This window comes from Odocoileus virginianus, chromosome 18 (genome assembly GCF_023699985.2).
Source record: "Odocoileus virginianus isolate 20LAN1187 ecotype Illinois chromosome 18, Ovbor_1.2, whole genome shotgun sequence".
NCBI lineage: Eukaryota > Metazoa > Chordata > Mammalia > Artiodactyla > Cervidae > Odocoileus > Odocoileus virginianus.
The window spans coordinates 47,982,388-47,996,937 of NC_069691.1; the positions used below are offsets into that span (position 1 = coordinate 47,982,388).

At 36.8% G+C, this 14,550-nt stretch overlaps 1 protein-coding gene across 2 annotated transcripts in view; it reads left to right on the top strand.

The window, feature by feature from the left end:
- The first annotated feature begins 1,366 nt into the window (after positions 1-1,366).
- GLRA3 (glycine receptor alpha 3) overlaps positions 1,367-14,550 on the top strand; it is a 188,665-nt gene continuing 175,481 nt past the window's right edge. Inside the window, exon 1 of one of the 2 annotated variants that reach the window (XM_070480668.1) lies at positions 1,367-1,980. In XM_070480668.1, the coding sequence (XP_070336769.1) occupies positions 1,910-1,980 (71 nt within the window). In that variant the 5' untranslated portion in view covers positions 1,367-1,909. The remainder of the gene's footprint in view (positions 1,981-14,550) is intronic. The other variant, XM_070480669.1, reaches the window with a different exon arrangement.

The following is a 14,550-nucleotide window of genomic DNA, read 5'->3' on the forward strand; positions in this document are numbered from 1 at the left end:
AAAATGACCAACTAAACAGCATTTGCACTTAACTTTCAAAAGATTCACTGAAAACTGAGTTGAATAAAATAACCTGAAACTTCTCAAGATGGAAACATCCATAGGTGAAATCAATGATATTTCCTAAGAAGCTTCTGGAAGTTTTGAGATTTTTTTCGGAAAACCAAATGTGAACAGAGACAGGTTTAGATAACATTTAGAAATAAATCCAAAATTTACTTATACTGAATATAAATAAGCTGTCTAAAGAGTAAAGACTTTTTTTCATGGTGCCCTCATTTGAGAGGGTTAAAAGGTGGTGACATAGTTTTCCAGTTAAATAGAGAATTATGGGATAATTGATACATCCATTGTTGTTGGATTTAACTGAGAAGAAAAGGTTTGTGAGAAAGAAGAGAACATTCTTGGAGTATAGTTTAGTCATTGAGAAAGATAAGAGATTAAAGTAGGGCTTTCAGAATAAATACCTGAGGGGGTATTGGGAAAAAGCTAAGATTCAAGGGGTGAATATTTTGACCCTAGTTGATAGTAAATAAAAGCCACTGTAACGTTCTAACGGCATGTTTTAATTATTAAAAATCCCATCATTTTGAGACGCATGAACAAACATAGAAACATGTGCACGCTTGCACACACGTACACACTTGCACACACACACACGTACACACACACACACGTACACACACACACACACATTCTTTCCCCTTCCAGTCTTCCAATCCAAGTTCCTATATAAATAGTCATGGAGGGGAGAGGGAGGAGAAAGATTAGACAAGAAAAGATGTACCATATGACCTAGTTGTCCCTTTCACAATGTTTAGACATGGAAAAGGCATAAGGAAAATGGTGTGTAGCGTTGTTCCCCACTAGTAGTCATCTCTTTAGATTTCCCACCTTCACCTTTTTTGGACCCTTATTGTGAGTGAATGAAAGTCAACTGACAAGTCAGCAACGCTTCTCTGCCAGAAGCTGGCCAGGGTTGTGAGATGATTCTAGAAGCAACTGATTCCGCACCACGTTCTCTGCTCTTCGTTAGCCCTTTCCAAGGGTCTGGGTTCACTGCTGACTCTTGCATTTTGATGTAAGGTCAAAGAGACGGTCACTTCCGAAAAGACCTTTTATTACTAAAGTGTGCCTTCTGCCGGAAGGCAACAATGGAGGGTCCCTCTAAGTGCGATTCTGCTACGTAATCCATAGAGGCTCCCCCAGTTCTCAGCGCTGAGGATTCCCTCCCCCAATTCCCTCCAGTCGCGCTTTAGGCTCTGCACCAGTTACTCAACGCTTTTTTTGAAGTCCGGCTAGCTAAGCACCGCCTTCCGTCGTGAGTGGCCTGTCACTCTGCCCCGCTGTGCAGTTGTGATTGGCTGGCAAGGCGGTGTCGTTTGGCCCCGCCCCCGCTTCCCTTTGCCGCGCTAGTGGCTCGGGATTTACCCAAAGGTGGAAAGTGGGATTCCAGCGGGCGGCGCTTGGAGCAGGTGCAGACGCATTCCTGTTCCCGCAGTTGCTGTTTTTTCTCCTCCAGTCGTGAGTCTGAGTCAGGAAAGGACTAGCCTCCTCCCTTTGCCGCTAGAGCTCCAGTGAACTGCTGCCCAGAACCTAGGCACCTCAGACATCTCATTTCATCCGTTATTCCGCGGTCACTGTATAAATCACCTGCACGTTTGTAATCCCGTGAATCTCCCCGTAGCTCAATGCTCAGAGAAGGTGTCGAAAGGGAATTTCAAGAGTTTGAAAGAGAGGGTCTCCTTGGACCGCGGGGAGCTGTCTCAGGTGCTGAAGCTTTCCAGTCGTTGGTCTCTGCCAACACGACACGGAGTCAGGCGGCACACTCTCATTCCCGGCTCATTCACGGCTTCCCCATGCCTTGGATAAGACTCATTGCAGAACCGTGAATATATCCCTCCGTATCATGGCCTACGTGAGACACTTTCGGACTTTAGTTTCGGGATTTTACTTCTGGGAAGCAGCACTGCTACTCAGGTGAGTCCACTTGTATTTAACAGTTGGAGAACTCATTCAAGCCTTACAACCACTTGTCATTGATGTAACCACGAATGCAACTCGAGGTTGACTTGTTGAAAGTGTCCCTTAAATAATATTGTTTTCTATCTAACAATCTGTTTTCTATCTAGCAGTTTGTCTCTTGAGACCTCTAAAATATGTAACTTTGCTTTATTTTCACTAATTAATGTATTTTATTAACTGGCATCTTCTGTTATTTGCAACTGAGGTTGCCCTAGGAAAAAAAATATTTCCAAAGCCTAGGATTTTCCTTCTCAAATTGCATTTATAGTTTCTTTTTTCCTAAGTGAATTATAAATTCTGGGTGTTACTCTTGTTTTGAAAGTTAAAAACATTTAGTAATTAGAAGTGGAACATTACTTACATTTTAGAAGACAAAAAATATCTAGAACATAAGCGTTTAGTGATCAGAGAAATTCTAAATATTATTTATCTATCCAGAGGTTAATTTTAAATGAATAAAATAATAAAGGCCTTGAAAGTACTGTTTTCTAAAGAACTTATTTCATGGAGGCAAAGTGATAAATAAATCATTAGGTATGTTCTATGCCAAGAAAAATCATTTTGTAGAAAGTAATAAGAAGCCTATTGAACAGTAAAATTGTTCTATGACGTGCAGTTTTCTTATCATCTCCAGTCACATTTGGTAGGCTCTTCTCTTTTTCCTTGTTTTTCTTTTTAACTAAAAGAGAAGACACGCTAAGCACAAGATCAGTTAATTTAACCCCATTCTCAGTGAAACAATATATAAGCCAATGTAAACTTTATTTTGCTATTATAATTACCTTAAAATTTCCATTTTATGGTTCACAAGCTTTTCAAAAAGATTGAAATAAAAAATTTGAGTACTAAGTTATGTGTATAATGATTTCCATTTGATGTATGTAAATATTCTCTCTGGGTTGCTATGTCAATTTTTCATCTTTAGGCACCTTGAAAAATATAGCATATCTCATAAAAACTACCTTTAGTAACCAGGAACTAATTGTGAAGGCTACTATATTTCTGAAATTACTGATTTTTCCTGAAGTAAAGGGTTGAACCATTGTAAATCAGAATGTTTTCAGTGAAAAATATTTTAACGTAGTAAATTTTTGTAACTTTACAACTGGTACAAATTTCATATGTAGTGATAAAAGAAAAGAATGTAGAGCTTTTACATTTATGTAAATTTTATGGAAAAGTGCAAAATTCATGTCATAAGCTGATTATTTTATTATAATTATCTGTTAGTATCTTAGATGATAATATGCATACTTATTTTCTCAAAGAAATCAGAAGAGCTTAGTTGATGCTTAGATTTAGGAAGTTTAATGTTGATAACTAAAATATTTTGATCGATGAGGTCAAATTTGTATAATAGAAAATCACCATGGTATTTGCTATAATATATTCTTAGAAAGAATTCATGTTAATTAATATTAAATAATTTAGTTTAAAATCCTTCTTATGAATAGTTCAGAAATGTAATCACTCAAAAAAGACATAGCCAGTGTAGAAATTTGTGCAATACATATATTCTTCATCATTTTCTTTTTCTTTCACAAATCAAATAAATATTTTCTCTTTTTTCTCTTAGATAAAAGTAGCTCATCACTCTGAAGAATTTTTAATCATACATAAAAAAATCAAATATTTTAATTTTTCAGTGATGGTCCTTAAAGGAAAATTTCCTGTAGAAATTTCCTTTTGAAAATGAAGCTCCCTCTACTGGAAATATCTTATAAAATACAGTTTCTTTACAGAAACTCTGCTCAGTGAGCCTATTTGTGAGGTATTGAGCAAAAAAGGAAAACATGTAAAGGAAAAATAAATTCAAACAAGTATTGTTTTAAGTTCACAAATATATCTTTTTAATTTAAAAATACTATTTCCAAGGAAATTTGGAAGTAAGAACAACAACCAGAAACCATAGATAGTTATAATTAAATGGCATACTAGTAGACATGTTTTTTTATAGGTTTAGTTTAAAATTTTTTAAACTGAGATTATAAATACACACAGAAAAGTACAAAAATAGCCACATTCCATATAAAGTGGCACAAACCTAATGCCCCCATGTAAAGAGACCCTGGATCAAGAAGCAGAATTCTCAGTATCACAGAAGCATTCACCCTGCTCCCTCTTACCACCATATCCCTTCCTAAGCATTACTTTGCCTGAAGATAATCTCTATCCTGACTTATGCAACAATAACATTTTTTCCTGCTCTTGAACTTTCTATAAATACTTATTTGGGTCTGCTTTATTTTATGAATTGTATGCATTTTAGCTATGTTGTAGCATGTAGCAATAACTTATTTTCATTTCTGTATGGTATTCCATTATGTCAGGGGTTCCCTGGTAGCTCAACTGGTGAAGAATCCGCCTGCAATGCAGGAGACTCTGGTTCAATTCCTGGGTAGGGAAGATCCCCTGGAGAAGAAATAGGCTACCCACCCCAGTATTCTTGGTCTTCCCTGGTGGCTCAAATGGTTTTAAAGAATCTGCCTGCAATGCAGGAGACCTGGGTGCGATCCTGGATGAGGAAGATCCCCTGGAGGAGGGCATGGCAACCCACTCCAGTATTCTTGCCTGATGAATCCTCATGGGATCCTGGTGGGCTACAGTGCATGGGGCTGCAAAGAGTTGGACACGATGGACTTACTAAGCCCAGCCCAGCATATTCCATCATATGAAGACATAACAATTTATCCCTTGTCCTACTGAGGAATATTTGGGTATTTTAAAAAAGTTTTTGGTTAGTGCTGCTATGACCCTCCTTGAGCTTGCCTTTTTTGGTGAATACCTGTGAATACGTGCATTTTGGGGACCATGTGAGTTGGGTCCAAGAGTTTCACTGGGCAAAGAATTGCTGTAATATTGGATGGATATGAGTATGTCTAGCTTTAGTAGATACTGCAAGTTTTCTGACATAGTTGTACCTAGTTACCTTTCTGTTAGTAATATATGAAACTTCTTATTGCTATTACTAGTAAAAATTTTTTATCAGTCAAGTATTATTATAAACATTTATAGCACTTTCTTAGACTATTATTGCAAACCCACAGATGTGATTGAAGTTTTTACTTTGACACAATTTATACATTTTAGTAAATTAGTTTTATTAAAGCAAACAGCAGAACAAAAATATTTACTACTATAGTACAATTAGGAGTATTCATTATCAGAATACACCAGGTTATTAGAAACATAGTGTTTAAAAGGGACTTATTAAAGAGGATAATTCTTTTAATAAATACAAGTCAGAAACAGACATAAGAAATCTAAATTTCCTAGTAGTGAAGTTTTTAAAAATTTTCACCCTTTGCTCAGATATTGCTGTTTTTGAAAAAAAATTTTCTTTGGCTTTTGGATCCTAGTTCTCATCCTAGTGAAATAAAGAACAAAACACCAGTGTTCAGCTTTCTTTGAAATGTAAATAAGTGATGATTATGAAGAGCTCGCAGAGCAATTTCCAAAAGCAAGAAAAGTGCCAAAAGTATTCCATCTAAATTAATTATTTTCACAACATGCAATTTTGTTTTTCATCTTGATAGTTTGATAGCAACACAGACTTGCTATTTGGATAAATTATGGTACATTGTGTCAAAAACTGAATGTATGAATTTCAGGCTTTATGATAATCACAAATAAAATATTTTCTTGATTGACTTCAAAGTCTAGGAAAAACATTTTGGCGTAGAATGTCTTGTTTTTTTCCTTTTGGTATGTTTTGGAAGATGGGGGAAATTCTTTTTAATGTTGGGTCTATTTTCTTATGTAAGACTTTGAAGAAAAATGTACTTAAGGAACAAAGTACTATTGTTTATTCTTCTATTATGATAATTTCTTGTATGTAGGTACTGTAGCAGGATTCTATACAGTAAACATAATATATGCTTCTTTCCTTTGTTTCTATAAATACTCATACATTTTCCTAAGTATAGAAGGCTCATGGCCCAGTTCTTTAGTCAATGCCTCAAGCAGTTTGCCCTGCTGATTCAGGAAACAGGAAATAAAAATATTTCCTCCTGTATATAATTTTTCTCTCCCTTGATCCCTTGATATACTGAGGCCAGTCAATCACCCAGTATGTGTTTAATGTGTAATGTTAAGCAATTCAGCAAGATTTTTCACCATATTCTGTGCACACATGTTTGTGCTAGGTACAGTTTGGTCATGGGTGATCGAGAAATTATCACCTTTTTCATCGTGAAACTTAGAGCCTAGAAGGAAAGAAAATACAAAGGTCCAAGTGACAAAACAGCAACAGAAGTGGCAATGTTTTAGGGATTGTGAAACAGGGAAGTTCTCCAGAGAATTGGTACTTGTGCTGGATCTTATAAGATGCTTTTTCAATTTGCGGAAGTGAGATGTAAAGAAAGTATTCTATTTTCTATTTCATTTCCTATCATTAGGAAATGTATAGGAATGTAAAATCATTCCTATGATACAATCCTATAGAATGCTGAGGGAATGGTGATGGCCAAATTCAGTTGAAATATCTCCAGTTCATTGTTTAATTTCATATCTGCTAGCAACAACTATCAGAGAAGGTGATGGCACTCCACTCCAGTACTCTTGCCTGGAAAATCCCATGGACAGAGGAGCCTGGTAGGCTGCAGTCCACGGGGTCGCTAAGAGTCGGGCACGACTGAACAACTTCACTTTCACTTTTCACTTTCATGCATTGGAGAAGGAAATGGCAACCCACTCCTTGCCTGGAGAATCCCAGGGACAGAGGAGCCTAGTGGGCTGCCATCTATGGGGTCACACAGAGTCAGACACGACTGAAGCGACTTAGCAGCAGCAGCAAGCAACAACTATAGAGCTCACTACAATAATAAACCTGCTGAAAGGTGGAGGAGTTGCAGCTTCCTTTCATAATGGAATATGGATAAAATTTAGAAGCAAATAATTTAATTATAACTGAATAGTTATCATTATAGGAATGGTCTTGTAACTTGGCTCAAAAAAGCTCTACAAATCCTTCTCTCTCAGAGGTAGCATTTACCTCAAAATTACAATTAATCAGAAGATTGCTCATAACCATCAGGAAAAGTAAAAGCTATAATATATAGACAGACAATGACAAGGCTACTAGAAGATAATGACGGTCTGCTTGTTTTAGAATTTGGAGATCATGTTTGAATTTATCATCAAAATACGATCTCTCGAAAAAAGACTGTCAGGTAGAGGATTTGGATTGTTGGAAGAAAGGATGCCAGTGAATCTGGTTTGGGGTGTTTTGAGTCTGAGATGCTAGCAGTAGATCTGTTGTATTTTGCTGTCAGCTGAGAATGTAGAGACCCTACTTGAACTGTAGATTGAACAGTTAAATTGTTATAAAGGTGATCACACTGTGTGCAGAAAAGAAAAAAAACAAAAAATATTTATCTGAAATGAAGGCAGAACATTTAGAGCAGGCACAGAGAAGTACTCAGAGAGAGTTCTGAGCTAAACTGTGGTGGTGGGACTGGTCATAAACAAGTGACAAAGTAACAGATTTATCATAATTTTATACTGTCGATCTCAAGGACTTGCTTTTATCAATAGCGTATATCTGTCACTTTTCTATAGAGCCTTCAAATGCTCTGTAGGTATGTCATGTCCAACTCTTTGTGACCCCATGAACCATAGCCCTCCAGGGTCCTCTGTCCAGGGAAGATTCTCCAGGCAAGAGTACTGGAGAGGTAGCCATTCCCGTCTGCAGGAGGTTTTCCTGACCCAGGGATCGAACCCAGGTCTCCTTCATTGCAGGCAGATTCTTCACTGTCTGAGCCACCAGGAAATCAATGCTCTAATTTCAACTAATCTCATAAACTAGTCCACAATCATGGATGGTGTATTTTACCTACTTAAGTTTCCTGAGGAGATTTTTAAAGGAATTATTTTGGTGAAGATGCATCTTTAACTTTTCTTTACTTCATGAAGCATATAACATGGAGCCTCTTTGATTTTCCCAGCAAACCTGTCTCTTAAACTCTTCTCCAAAACTCTTGTCTTATCCTTATACTTGGATTAACTGTACTTATTGAAAATGAACTCCTGTGCATGCAAATGTCCATGTTGAAACATGGATGGTTTGTCTTTCTCCACTAGAAGAAAGCTATAGTTTTGTTTTGCTTAGGAAAATACATCAAGTAGAGAAACAAGTGAGTCACCTTCAGAGAACTGGTTCTGGAGTGAAGGCAGGCATTCTAAGACAGGACCAACTGTTTGGTAACAAGCAGAAAGTGTGTGAATAGAATGAGCTGTTCAGCCACAGGAAATGAAGCTGTTCTAACAACTGCAAGGCAGCCACACACACTTTGGGAAATAAAGTTTGAAATCCTTAGATGCTGGCAGAAGAGGAAACAATAGTAAAATAGTTAATAAGCAGCCTCACTGTAAAGCATTCCTGAAATTCAGAATCTCCATACTAGAGATGTTTTTAGAAGGAAGTATTACCAGTTACCTCTCAGACAACTTAATACACAGAGGCAATAACCTCAGTGGTACAATTAAGAATATCATAAAATGGAAATGCTATCAACATCCTCTGAAATAGTTTATTGCGTGGAAGAAGTTCCAATGCGAATAATAAAGAATTCCTAGGAGTTCATGCAAAATTTGCATACAGACAAAAATAACCAATTAGGAATGATAAACTCTGAGATATTTCTGATCCTATTTTACAAACATTGCATCAGAGACAACTAGTTCATCCAATATCCTACCTAAATTTGAAAATCTCTCAAAAATATCTACAACAGGTAGTCATCCTGTGAACATTTAAATTTCCAACAATAAGGTCCTCTTTACCTGAAAAGGAAAATATTTATCAAGCCATTTTAATAATAAATAAAAAAAATGTCATTTTATTTTCTCCTGGCCATAGGAAACTTTCTCTTGCCACCTGTGGTTCCCCCTTCCTGCCAATATTTGTTTGTGTATTTTTTCTTCTTCTTCTTTTTTTAATGCTTGCCTCTTTACTGAAAATGACCTGTGGAGAGTGTGTTTTCTATTTGAGGCAGGTTTTGAATCAATAGCCTTTCCCATATGGTTGCTCCTTGTGTGAAGCTTATATGCTCCAGGTCTAGAGTGCCTGTAGCTCTAGAATCTCTTTGTAACATTATAAACATCTATTCAGCAATTATTACATTCCAGGAAGAGTGCAATGTGCTTGGAGCAAGAGAATCTCAACTCTCTATAATAAACCATTGTGGGTGTGTGTGTGTGCATGCGCACATCACCTTCACGTGTATGTTTTAGGTTTTCATGCAGGTCTTGTCTCTCCCTCTTGTTAGTCCCATGATGATTGGGTTGTTTTTGGTCTTGCTTTACTGCCATAATATTTAATTCAATGTCATGCATAGAGTAGAGCTCCATAAACCACAAATAAATACCGAGATGACGCATCTGTCGCCTCTCTTTATCTATAATTTTAGATTTGAATTTTATTTAAATCTGTGTTATTACTTGGAATGAGAAGGGAATCTTGTGCATTAGACACCATAAAGAATATAAAATAAAATAAGATGCCTTGTAAGACATTACCTGCTCTGAGAAGTTGTAAAACAAATAAAAATTGTCAGCACCTAGTGGAAAAATAATGGATTTACTTCTCCTTATCACCATGAGAAATTGAAATTTCTATTGTATAATGCATTTTTTCTCAAACTTTTTTTCCCATCATTGTCTCCTAAAGAGCTTTTTGAGAGATATTTTTAGACTTTCTAATTGACTGCATGAAATTATAATATCACTGTGTATTATATATTTGCTCATGTGTGGTATATAGATACAAATACATAGAGATAGATCTGTGCTTTATATGTAAGACGAATAAAATTTTTCACCCTAGAATCTGTTCGGAAATAAAAGAATAATCAGTAATACAATATCAAACGCCATAAAAACAAAAAGAAGTGTAGAAGATTATTAGTCACTTTTTCAAGAGCACTCTATGTACAAAAGCACATGTGCAAATATGTTATCATATGAATGGTGAGTTAAAGAAAAAGATAGGCAAAAAGATTCCCTTTTTAAAAATTAATTTTTATTGGAGTAGAGTGACTTTACATTGTTGTGTTAATTTCTACTGTACAGCAAAATGCATCAGCCATGTGTATACACATAGCTCTTCCCTTTTGGACTTCCTCCCCATTCAGGTCACTGCAGTACATTAAGTAGAGTTCCTGTATTACACAGTATGTTCTCATTAGTTATCTCTTTTATACATAGTATCAATAGTGTAATCCTTATCTCCCAAGAGGCTATAACAAGGGAAAGTAACAGTGGACACAGTGAGATTGATAGTTCCTGATTTGTTGGTTTAATTTTGTGTTTACAGTGAAAGGGAATTTGAGCTTGCTTACATCTTGGAGAAAGAAGTCAGTAGATTAGGAAGTGCTTAGAAAGACACAAGAAGGTTCAGAAGAGAAGAGGCAATGTCACTGATGAGATGAAAAGAAAGAGTTTTCGGAGCAGTAGTTGAAGGGTAGCTTTTGAACCAGAAGAGTGTAAGTCTTTCTCTGGGACTAGATGCAGAATGTGACAGGAGTAGAGACGGGAACTAAGATTTTGTAATTCAGCGGCTGAGCACTCAGTTCTCTCTTTGAAGTGGGAGACAAGGTCATTAGTCTGGGATAAAGATGAACAACAAAGCAGACAGGTTTAGGCTGATTTAGCAGTTACAAAACACAGAATAGAGCTAAGTCCATGTTACTTCTGCTATAAGGCAGGCTGTGCTCCCAGCTCTCTTAGAAGGGTTGGTCCAGCCTGCTACAGCAGAAGCCGCCTTCACCCTGCAGAAGAGCGGAATGAATTCTAGGATGCGATCTTTATTTTTTTAATTGATTGATGATGGGCTTACAATATTGGTTTGATTTCTTTCATACATCAACATGCATTAACTATAGGTGTACATATGTCCCCTCCCTCTTGAGTCTCCCTCCAACCTCCCACCCATTCCCATCGCTCTAGGTTATTACAGAACCCCAGTGTGAGTTCCCTAAGTCTACAGCTAATTCCCATCGGCTGTCTGTTTACATATACTAGTGTATATGCTTCCATGCTACTCTTCATTCATCTCACCCTCTCCGTAAGTCTGTTCTCTGTGTCTGCATCTCCATTGCTGCTCTGTGAACAGATTGGTCGTCAGTACCATCCTAGATTCCGTATATATGTATTACCCACTTAGGACATGATCTTTATTCAGGCCTCACTCATTTAGGTGGCAAAGCCAGAGATAGAACTCACATCACCTAATTCAAATGACTGCTTATTTTTCCAAAGAAGTACAGTGATTTATGTTCTCCTACAGTAGAAAAGAAAAGATCATGCCCTTCTTTAAAAGGTGAAATATGACTCATTCAGTTAAAATCACAGTAAGAGTTTTTATTAACAGTTTCATAAAAAAAAATCTAAGAATGAGACCCACTTTCAAACTTTCTGCTCTTCTCAGAGATCTATACATGCACACAGTGTAGGTGTGTACACTCACATCTCTGATCCTTTTCTTTTGCATCTTGAAAATAGGTAGTCTTTTCCTATGAGGCATTATCTCTGGGGATTTTGTGATGCTTGATTAAAGGAAAACATATATTCTTATAGGAAGAGGAAATGATGTCTATAATCTGGAAGCTTTTATAATCTTTTTGTTTCCCAGGAAACTGTAAATGTCTTGCCCAAAATGATTGATGTAAAGGGGGGAAGAAAGACTGGAGATGAGGCTGAGTATTAGCTGAATATTAGCTTTAACTAGTTGATATAACTAATTGATTTAAGGTAACCAACTGATTTAAGGTACAATCACTGATTTTATCTCACTAAGATCTTCCCTCTCTTAATTTTTAAAATTAATTAATTTATTTTAATTGAAGGCTAATTACTTTACAATATTGTAGTAGTTTTTGCCATACATTGACATGAATCAGCCATGGGTGTACACCCTCTCTTAATTTTGAAAAAAGTATAATCCAATAAAACCTTGATATATAGTCTCATTTTCACTAGAGGGAATTGAACAACATACTCACCACTATGTTTACCTTTCCTTACCACTTCCAATTATAGACTCCTTTTTGCTTTATTGTTGATTCCCTTCATTCTGCATCATTTCTCTATTCTTAAAGAAATGTAACAATCAGGTAAATGTGGGACTTCCCTCACCACAGAAAAAAAGTGTCCAGTAACTCAGTTATGCTTAAGTCAGAACACATTGCCTGAAAGGTGACATTAACATAAACATTTGCAGTCACACAAAAGGGAAAAGCTACTGTAACCTGAATAAGTCAGTGCTCTGCTGGTTCAATATTATTATGGAAAAAATCTGAGTATGGCTCTGTTTTGATACTCTGTGTACACATCTTTTCAGATTCAGAGACCCAGAGACTGGTGCTTTAAAATATCATTCTTTTATGCCCTCAATCTGATTGATTTGGGGATTTATAAAAGCACATTTTATTAGTAAGCATTCATTGATGCAAGCATGATCAGTTCAAAGTCAAGCAGTACTATTTCTGCTGTATCATTTCTTTTTTAAGTATAACTCAGTTAAACATCTCAAGTAAAAGGATGATTTCTGTATCACTCCTGGCTGGTGAGATTACAGTGCTTTTACCCCCTTATTTTTACGATATTTTTATGAAATTTTGGGTACACTCGACATAGACTAAAATGAAATTTACAGAATGTTTATAAAACAAGTTTTATGCACATTTTAAAGGTCTAAGAAGTGTTTTGTCAAATAAGATTCAGAAGAGAAATACAGTTCTTAACATTCCTGGCACATTGGTTTGATGTAATCGCTTCTTTTTTTTTCCATTTATTTTTATTAGTTGGAGGCTAATCACTTTACAATATTGTAGTGGTTTTTGCCATACATTGACATGAATCAGCCGTGGATTTACATGTATTCCCCATCCCAATCCCCCCTCCCACCTCCCTCCCCATCCCATCCCTCTGGGTCTTCCCAGTGCACCAGGCCCGAGCACTTGTCTCATGCATCCAACCTGGGCTGGTGATCTGTTTCACCCAATTTGAATGAGTTCTAATGAGATGGATGAAACTGGAGCCCATTATACAGAGCAAAGTAAGCCAGAAAGATAAAGACCATTACAGTATACTAACACATATATATGGAATTTAGAAAGATGGTAATGATAACCCTATATGCAAAACAGAAAAAGAGACACGGATGTACAGAACAGACTTTTGGCTTCTGTGGGAGAAGGTGAGGGTGGGATGTTTCGAGAGAACAGCATTGAAACATGTATAGATGTAATCACTTCTTAATCATCACTAGAAAAATAGTTCTGAAACCACACACTTCAGGATGGGGAATACATGTAAATCCATGGCTGATTCATGTCAATGTATGGCAAAAACCACTACAATATTGCAAAGTAATTAGCCTCCAACTAATAAAAATAAATGGAAAAAAATCTGTTAATAAAAAACAACAACAAAAAAAACCCACACGCAGTGATGTTTGGAGAAGTTAAACTGGTTGAGGTATATTTGGAATAGAAGAAACAATATACTCTTGGATTGAATTTCAGAATACTCACACTTTATCAAATTGAGCTGCTGCTGTTTAGTTGCTAAGTTGGGTCAACTGTTTCATGACCTCATGGACTGCAGCCCATCAGGCTCCTGTGTCCATAGGATTTCCCAGGCCAGAATACTGGAGTTCTTACCATTTCCTTCTCCACGGGGTCTTCCTGACCCAGGGATGTAGCCTGCGTCTTCTGCATTGGCAGGCAGATTCTTTACCACTGAGCCACCAAGGAAGCTAGGGAAGTTGTATATTAGTGCTATTTGTTGATTTCGTTCCAGTGAGATGACGAGTGATGGGATCCAGTCTCTGCCTCATTACCCAAAGTTTCCAGCTAGCAGAGGAGATCATGGCATGAAAGTGTCAGGTGTCCACAATGGAAACGGGTGATTGATAAGAACAGATGGCCTGGAAGAATCCAGTGGAGAAGAGACCAGTTCCCACTCAGTTTAGCTAACAAAGGCAATGTGGAGGACCTGGAATTTAAGCAAAAGAACTAATAAAATTCTTTAAGACAAACATGTGATTGGGGCACATTCTGGGTTTTGAAGGATTACCACTGAAACTCCTAGGGTGCCCTGAGTCTTTCCTGACTGAAGGAAGATTAAGTCTGTTCTTCCAAGAAGATTTTACCTTTCTAATTTTGATTTTGTTGATGACTCAGTGTTTTTATTGGCTTTATTGTCCAAGAGTACACCATACTCCAGGGTCAGATAAAAATCCTTGGTCATTTTTCAGTTGCAAAAAATAATATTTACAGGTGGTGAAGTAATTTATGCCTCCTGGTGTGTGTGTGCAGTGAGTGGACACAATTTAAATAAGAGAGTTTCAGAAGATCATTTGTAGAGATTAGGGTTTAGAATCAGGCTAAAGGAGGAAGTTTTTTTTTAGGATAAGTCAGAGTGAAAAGAAAGAATACCCATTCCCAGAAGCAAGAGAGGGTCAACATTATTTTTGAAATTCATGATTGGCTTGAAGAAATCAAGTGGTATTTCACTGATTTG